At 36.3% G+C, this 6,887-nt stretch overlaps 1 protein-coding gene across 3 annotated transcripts; it reads left to right on the top strand.

Moving 5' to 3' along the window:
- The first annotated feature begins 176 nt into the window (after positions 1-176).
- LOC110384090 (coiled-coil domain-containing protein 6) lies at positions 177-6,664 on the top strand. 3 transcript variants are annotated; one of them, XM_021345188.3, is made up of 10 exons: positions 177-416; positions 496-625; positions 919-1,009; positions 1,094-1,243; positions 1,622-1,765; positions 2,299-2,438; positions 2,767-2,835; positions 3,311-3,518; positions 4,980-5,102; positions 5,537-6,664. In XM_021345188.3, exons 1-10 carry the CDS (start codon positions 392-394, stop codon positions 5,717-5,719), a joined length of 1,263 nt encoding a protein of 420 aa, XP_021200863.1. In that variant the 5' UTR covers positions 177-391; the 3' UTR covers positions 5,720-6,664. The 3 variants fall into 3 exon arrangements, with proteins under 3 accessions (XP_021200863.1, XP_021200862.1, XP_021200864.1); XM_021345187.3 differs by having other exon boundaries at positions 2,758-2,835; XM_021345189.3 differs by lacking the exon at positions 2,767-2,835.
- The last annotated feature ends 223 nt before the right edge of the window (positions 6,665-6,887 follow it).

Here is a 6,887-nt window from a genome sequence, read left to right as displayed (position 1 = left end):
CGTTATCCACACAGATGAACATTGATTTTTTCGCAAAAACTGCCTAAGCAAATAACACGACTTTAATTACAATAGCATTAATTAAGAATATTTATTTTACGCCGTACAATAACATAATAACAAAAAACATTATTATACGAAAAACCGTAAATATTGTAAATTTTAATTTTATCTATCCAGCACGCACATCTCTATATTTGAGCCTGCAACAACGATACGGTTTTCGTGTTTTAATTTATTACATTGCACTTTAATTCGTTTGCTTTTGCCTTTAGACTATAGTATTTTTATGGAAATCTAATAAAAAAAGATAATTCTTGGATAAAATTAGGAGAACGTAGTATATTTGAACTTATATGACATTTTGTTGCCGTCCTCAACACTCGTGCAAATGGATGATACAGTGATTTCACCAGGTACACTGCAGATAAAATACGTAAAAAAGTTAAATATCTTTGATATTTACTTTTCTTTACCTGTCCGTATTGATTTTAGGTAATAAGATGGGAGATTCTGCTTCTGAAAGCGACTCCAGCTCGCTGGATGGCGGAGCTATGTTGCCTCCTAGCACAGTTTCTCGTGATCAGCTTCAGAAAAGAATCGAATCTCTTCAGCAACAAAATAGGTATGTGTTGTGATGCAAATATGTAAGATTCTGATGAGAATCTCATAAATTGACACGTCCAAGTCTTGTTGCATTGACTTTTAATATGTTTTATACTTTTTCTCCAAATGTGTTTATATTCTTGCTAACTATACCTACGTACATAACATTTATTATTGCTGATGAATTCAGGAATAACTTTTATAAACAAGTTTAGTATTACTTATGACAAAGTAAAATTTTTTCATGTCACATTGTCATTCCTATCAGCTGATGACAATAAAAATGTATTGCGATTTGTTTGTATTTTCAAGGGTTTTGAAAGTGGAGCTGGATACATATAAACTCCGCGTAAAGGCTCTTCAAGAAGAGAATCGTGCCTTGAGACAAGCATCAGTTTCTATTGTAAGTTACATGACAGGCATATTTTTTATAAAATGTCCTTTTTTACTTTATTTTGTCCTCATTTTTGTTTTTATTTATTTACAGCAAGCTAAGGCAGAGCAAGAAGAGGAGTATATATCCAACACATTATTGAAAAAAATTCAAGCACTGAAAAAAGAAAAAGAAACCCTCGCACATCATTATGAACGTGAAGAAGAATGTCTTACTAATGATCTCTCCAGAAAACTGAACCAGGTACGTCAAACTAAATTGATGGCACTTAGAAGTGTATTGAATTTAATAAAAATTGATTTCCTTTATTTGTAATAGAACCTTGTTATTTAGTTATTTAAATAAAGGGTTCAGTTTATAATACTATCTTATCTCTACCATATCTTTGTTATGTGCAAAAGATACAATGAGCAAGCAAATATGTCTTGAATAAGTATTAATGGGATAAGGAGACAGTTAAATAGAAACAAATATAGTTGCAACTAGTTTTGAAATAAAATCGATTTAGATTTATAGAGGTTCTGACAACCAGATTTACCTAGGGGTATTATTGGGTTGCCCGGGTAAGGTCAGATAGGTAATCGGATGTAAAACACTGGCTCTAAAACACTTTCTTTACAGTTACGCCAAGAGAAGTGTCGGCTGGAGCAAACTCTAGAGCAAGAACAGGAATGTCTGGTTAACAAATTGATGAGGAAAATAGAAAAACTAGAAGCTGAAACACTTGCCAAGCAAATGAATTTAGAAAGACTTCGCAGAGAAAAGGTAATATTGTGGCTGGCATGTTTATTTCTAAGTTTAAATTTTAGCAACCTAACAATATTATTATTAACCTGTATACTTCACAAACTGTAAATTCAAATTCCTATATTGAAAAAGCTTTGGTTTAATCAGACCTTGTACTTGACCTACTGACCTATTTCTTCTGTTCAGTGTATCTGACAAGACAACCCTGACCTACCGTTCCTTTGCTTTTCTTAATGGAACAGAAAAGCAATGGGCTCAATTCTGCTTATTTTACTTAAGCCACATATGGTTGATATCCAACTGAGATTCAATCACGACTGAATTACTTTGACTCAATACGATTGTAGAGCACAATACCCTGTATACCAATGACAGTCCAATATTTCTAAGGTCTTGTAGTATTAGCAGAATGCCCGCTAAGGTTAAAACTGCCATTGAGATTCAATTGATATCCAAATGACACATTATATTCGCAGAATTGCACCCCTAGTAGGAAAAGAAACTGTAGGTCAGCCTAAAACTGAAATGAAAATTCAATTGTACATTTTCAGGTGGAACTAGAGAACACATTGGAACAAGAGCAAGAGGCTCTAGTAAACAGACTGTGGAAGCGTATGGACAAATTGGAGGCAGAAAAGAGATCACTGCAAATTAGGCTCGACCAACCAGTGTCCGATCCAGCCAGTCCTAGGTGAAAATCATATTTTTTTCACACAAATATTGTGTTGTTTTGAAATTGGTTTATTTATTCATCTAATCTTTTTTACTTTTTTGGGGACCATAACACATTGTTGCTTTTGTTTTACTTGGTGCATAGTAATTTGAAACTCCTTTAGTAAGATATTTTAATTCCAGGATCGAAATTTAAATCCTAAAATTGTATCATACTGCCCAGTAAATGCATGATTAACAGATTGTAAGGCATGTAACTCACCTAATTAAGTAATAATTTTGAATGCATCTTGCTATATTTTCATTGTTTTATTATTAATGGAGTTTTTTCTTGCTAGGGACATTAGTAATGGTGATACAGCATCCAATTTAAGCAATCACATTCAGACCCTGCGTTCTGAGGTCGTAAAGTTAAGGTGAGTAAATAGCATATACTATGAATATTATTTTTTTAATATGGACTTGTATATCCTGGGGCAGTTACAGCAGTGTTGTTTGTGAAGATTTTGTGATCACTAAGATTGCTGCTTAAAAACTGACCATCACCAACTTCTAAGCTCAGTAAGGATAACTAGGAATGGTTGCACACATTCATGTTTTTAATCTGCATAATGACACATTAAAGTGATCTTGATTTCCAGGGCTTAAATAATGTGCAGGCTTCTACATACTAATTTTGCTTTAACTAATGTGTGATTTTAGAAATCTAATAAAAACAGTCAAAATAAAGTCAGCAAAAATTACGTCTCATATCCTTGTAGTACGAAAAGTCAACTATCGTTACAACTACATCCGAATTCATCTTTCTTTGTTGTTGAAAGAGAAGTAAAAGTAAATTTTTCAAATAAAGAACTTTGTACAAAATAGTAAATGTTGTTCTGTTTGCAATAGAAATCAGCTAGCAGTCTCTCAGAACGAGAACAAGGAGAAGATGCATCGCTTTGCACTTGAAGAGAAGCACATTAGGGAAGAGAATGTTCGTCTGCAGAGGAAACTGCAGCAAGAGGTGGAACGTCGCGAAGCTCTCTGCCGACATCTGTCTGAGAGCGAGTCCTCGCTCGAAATGGAGGAAGAAAGGCAATTCAATGAGGCTTTGAGTGTGAGTTTCTTAATAATTTTGCCTTTTCATTATCTTGTTTATATCTATAGTTAATTTTCAATGCAATCATTAGGCCCAGTGTAAGCATTACTTCAACTTCCATTTGAACCAGATGCTGCTGTTGTTTTACATAGAGTGACTGCTTAAGTATCTGACCTCAACCCAGTTACACAGGCAAATTGAAAAAAGAAAATGTTATGTTAAAAAGTTTTAACCATGTAAAAATGTAAAACAATACTGCGTATACAGAGCAAATTGTTTTAAAATGTATTGTGCAAGAAATCTAGACACACGGCAGTGTGTCCGCCAAGTTCGAGCAAAAAAAGCGACACACCGGCCGTGGGTTATATTACACGAACCATTTCGGGCCAAATTCGACCCCCCTATAACTCAAAATCGATTTTATTTACGCATATCAAATTTCTAGTATCTGTTGAGACCCCCTCACTTATCTAAAATACAAAATTTCATTAATATACCTATAGTAGGTCTTGAGATATTGACGTCAGAAAATCGCTATTTTTACTATACACTCACTGACTGACTCACTCACTCATCAAAAACCTAGACCACTTCCAATGGTCGTATTGACTTGAAATTTGGCATGGAGGTAGGTCTTTATGTCAAGGTAAAGGGAAAAATCTGAAAATGGCCAAGTGTGAGTCAGTTTCAAAATAATGAAGGTGTAAAATACTTAGTGTAAATTTATACCCCTAAGGAACTAAAACGAACTAAATTTATCTATATTTATATAATATATCTTCGAATGATCGTACCGATCTGAAATTCGTTACAAAGGTTTGTATTTAGTCAAAGTAAAAATCTGAAAACGGCCAAGTGTGTAACTTTGATCCACGAACATAATATATGATAACATGTCATGTCAGTCAGTTGTTAAATCTAGTCCATTTAGTTAATCTAGTTCATTTCTTTGTAAGAAGCATAGTGCATATTCAAAAATCTGAAAGATAGTATAAATGAGACATTTCCTTAACTAACTTCATCATAAGAAAAAAATAAAATAAACAACCTTACAAAAATAAATGAAATCCCACCCAAAACAAAAATGTGAAAGGCTGCCAAGTTCGATAATATGGAAATCCTTCGCCTATAAAAGAAGTGAGATCTGAATAAGTACCAAGTTCCATACACATACCTCAGTTAAAAACAGTTACTTTTTAATAATGTTACTTGGCAAGTTTTAATAGAAAATTAAATACTTGATTCATTGCGTTTAGTAGGTTTATAACAAGGTGTGTGAAAACTTGCCAAGTAACATAATTAAAAAGTAACTGTTTTTAACTGAGGTATGTGTATGGAACTTGGTACTTATTCAGATCTCACTTCTTTTATAGGCGAAGGATTTCCATATTATCGAACTTGGCAGCCTTTCACATTTTTGTTTTGGGTGGGTATATAAGTACGTAAATACTGAAATGCTAAGTAACGGTATATTCACAGGCGCGGTCGCGGAGCGTGTCGTCGCCGGGCGGCTCGCGGCCTCTCTCGCCGTACGCGTCGCCGCTGTTGCCCAACGCCGCCGGGATACCGCTCTCAAGGCCCTCACTTCATCTCAATTCTCAGGTAAATCAACAATACTATTGCAATTGGAGATTGAATTTTGTTTTACAGTCCTATGTATTGTTTGTTTTGTTTGAATCAGAATCTCAGTGCGATTATTGAAGTTTTCATTTACGTGGATATGACATTGTAATCCTGACGATACTGGCCCTGATCTCGCTCCGGTCTTAATAGATTACTATCCTGTTTGACCTGAGAATGAGGGAACAGAGAGTGTGCGCAAGATTTGGCTCTCTAATATGTCTAATATTATGCCCAGGAAGGCAACTGTTTTCGAAGGAGATCAGTCATATTATAGCTCAACCCAAATATTATTTCTAATCTAGGTTTTTCCCGCGATTCGTACATAGTACCGAATACCAATGTAACTGATGATAATCACACCTAAATTCCGATCTCTAAGTTTGCACCATATTAATATGTATTTTTTTGTCCAGACGCGGCGCACGAGCGACAGGTTCGTGAAGCCGGCCATCCCGGGCGGCGCGGGGCTGCGCGTGGGCCCGCTGGAGCCGCCGCTGGCGCCGCTGGCGCCGCCCGCGCCGCCGCAGCCGCACCCCGCGCCCTCGCCCGCGCTCATGCAGCCCGCCAGCCCCATGGACACCTCCTCCAAGGACTAAGTCCTGCGTCCGTCCCTCGACCGCACCGCCATGTAAGAGCAGCTTACGATTAGAGCACCCGATAGTAGTGAGCCCGCATTTCGATATAATATTTGGAAATTCGAAAGGGCGAAACATATTTATTGTGTACGGCTCCGCAATATGTATAGTGTGCTGCAGCCGCGACCGCATCGATTCAGACTGGGACACCGTCAATTTGCTCTTACGTCGGTGCATTCGAAGCTGTAAGATTAAATAATAACTGTCTGCGTACGATTATGCTATTGTGACGGCAGGCTGTCCACGAATCTATCTGTTATTGATGCGCAGACGATTTGAATCGGCTGCTTCGGGCAATGTTATTGTTTAATCTTACACCTGGTACTGTGCACTGTGCTCACTGCCCTGTCGACTCGGCACGCTCCTAGAATTACATCATTATTTCTGCTCGGTCGTGATTCATTTACTGATATGATTAGTAATGAACGAGATTATGGAATACGGTAGTATTCATATAGATATGTTTATCGAAAATGTAAGAGAGGAAAGGCAGAGATTGCGAAGACGTTGTATCTTTCGATTAGGATAGTAATAGCTAGTTCTGATTAAAAATCAATTTTGGAAATATATCCGGGCTTAAATTATGCGGCAGTGGGTTTTATTTTATCATAAGGCTGTGTATAAAATTCACTTGTGAGTAAAGTTAATAAAGGAGAAGGAGATAAAGATTGTAAGCTATTTGATATATCACTCTCGGGGTTTTAGCAATACTACTCCTACGCAATGTGTTTGTGAAGGAATGTAATATATGTTAGGAATGTTGTGTTGTGCCCTCAGGGCAAATTGTTGTGTTCGATATGTGCTCGTAGGAGTAGTCAGTTATTGTCCTCGGACTCAATTCAATTATGCAAATTGTCACATTTTTTTTTCATGTTATAATAAAACAAAATATATGCATTACTATTATGAAGCCTTTTATTTGTATCAACTATCTACCGGCTACCTAACTAACTAACTATAAATGCCACGTTTGGATGTTCAAGAAGCCACAAGTTTTATCACTTTTAAAGATAGAAGCTACAAAGGACAAACATACAAAAGATACATAATATGACCTTATAGACCTTACTGATATTAAAAAGGCCAAGGTTTTTATGTTTGTTATGCTAAAACGGCTAAAGCTGCTGAA

The sequence above is a fragment of the Helicoverpa armigera genome, chromosome 4 (genome assembly GCF_030705265.1).
Source record: "Helicoverpa armigera isolate CAAS_96S chromosome 4, ASM3070526v1, whole genome shotgun sequence".
NCBI classification, from domain to species: Eukaryota; Metazoa; Arthropoda; class Insecta; order Lepidoptera; family Noctuidae; genus Helicoverpa; species Helicoverpa armigera.
Note: the sequence above shows the minus strand (reverse complement) of the source record. Positions and strands in the feature narration are given on the sequence as shown.

Coding starts and splice junctions, on each gene's coding strand:
- LOC110384090 (XM_021345187.3), top strand. CDS start 392: ATGGATGATACAGTGATTTCACCAG. Junction 417..495: donor TGATACAGTGATTTCACCAG/GTACACTGCAGA, acceptor TATTGATTTTAG/GTAATAAGATGGGAGATTCT. Junction 1,766..2,298: donor AAAGACTTCGCAGAGAAAAG/GTAATATTGTGG, acceptor GTACATTTTCAG/GTGGAACTAGAGAACACATT.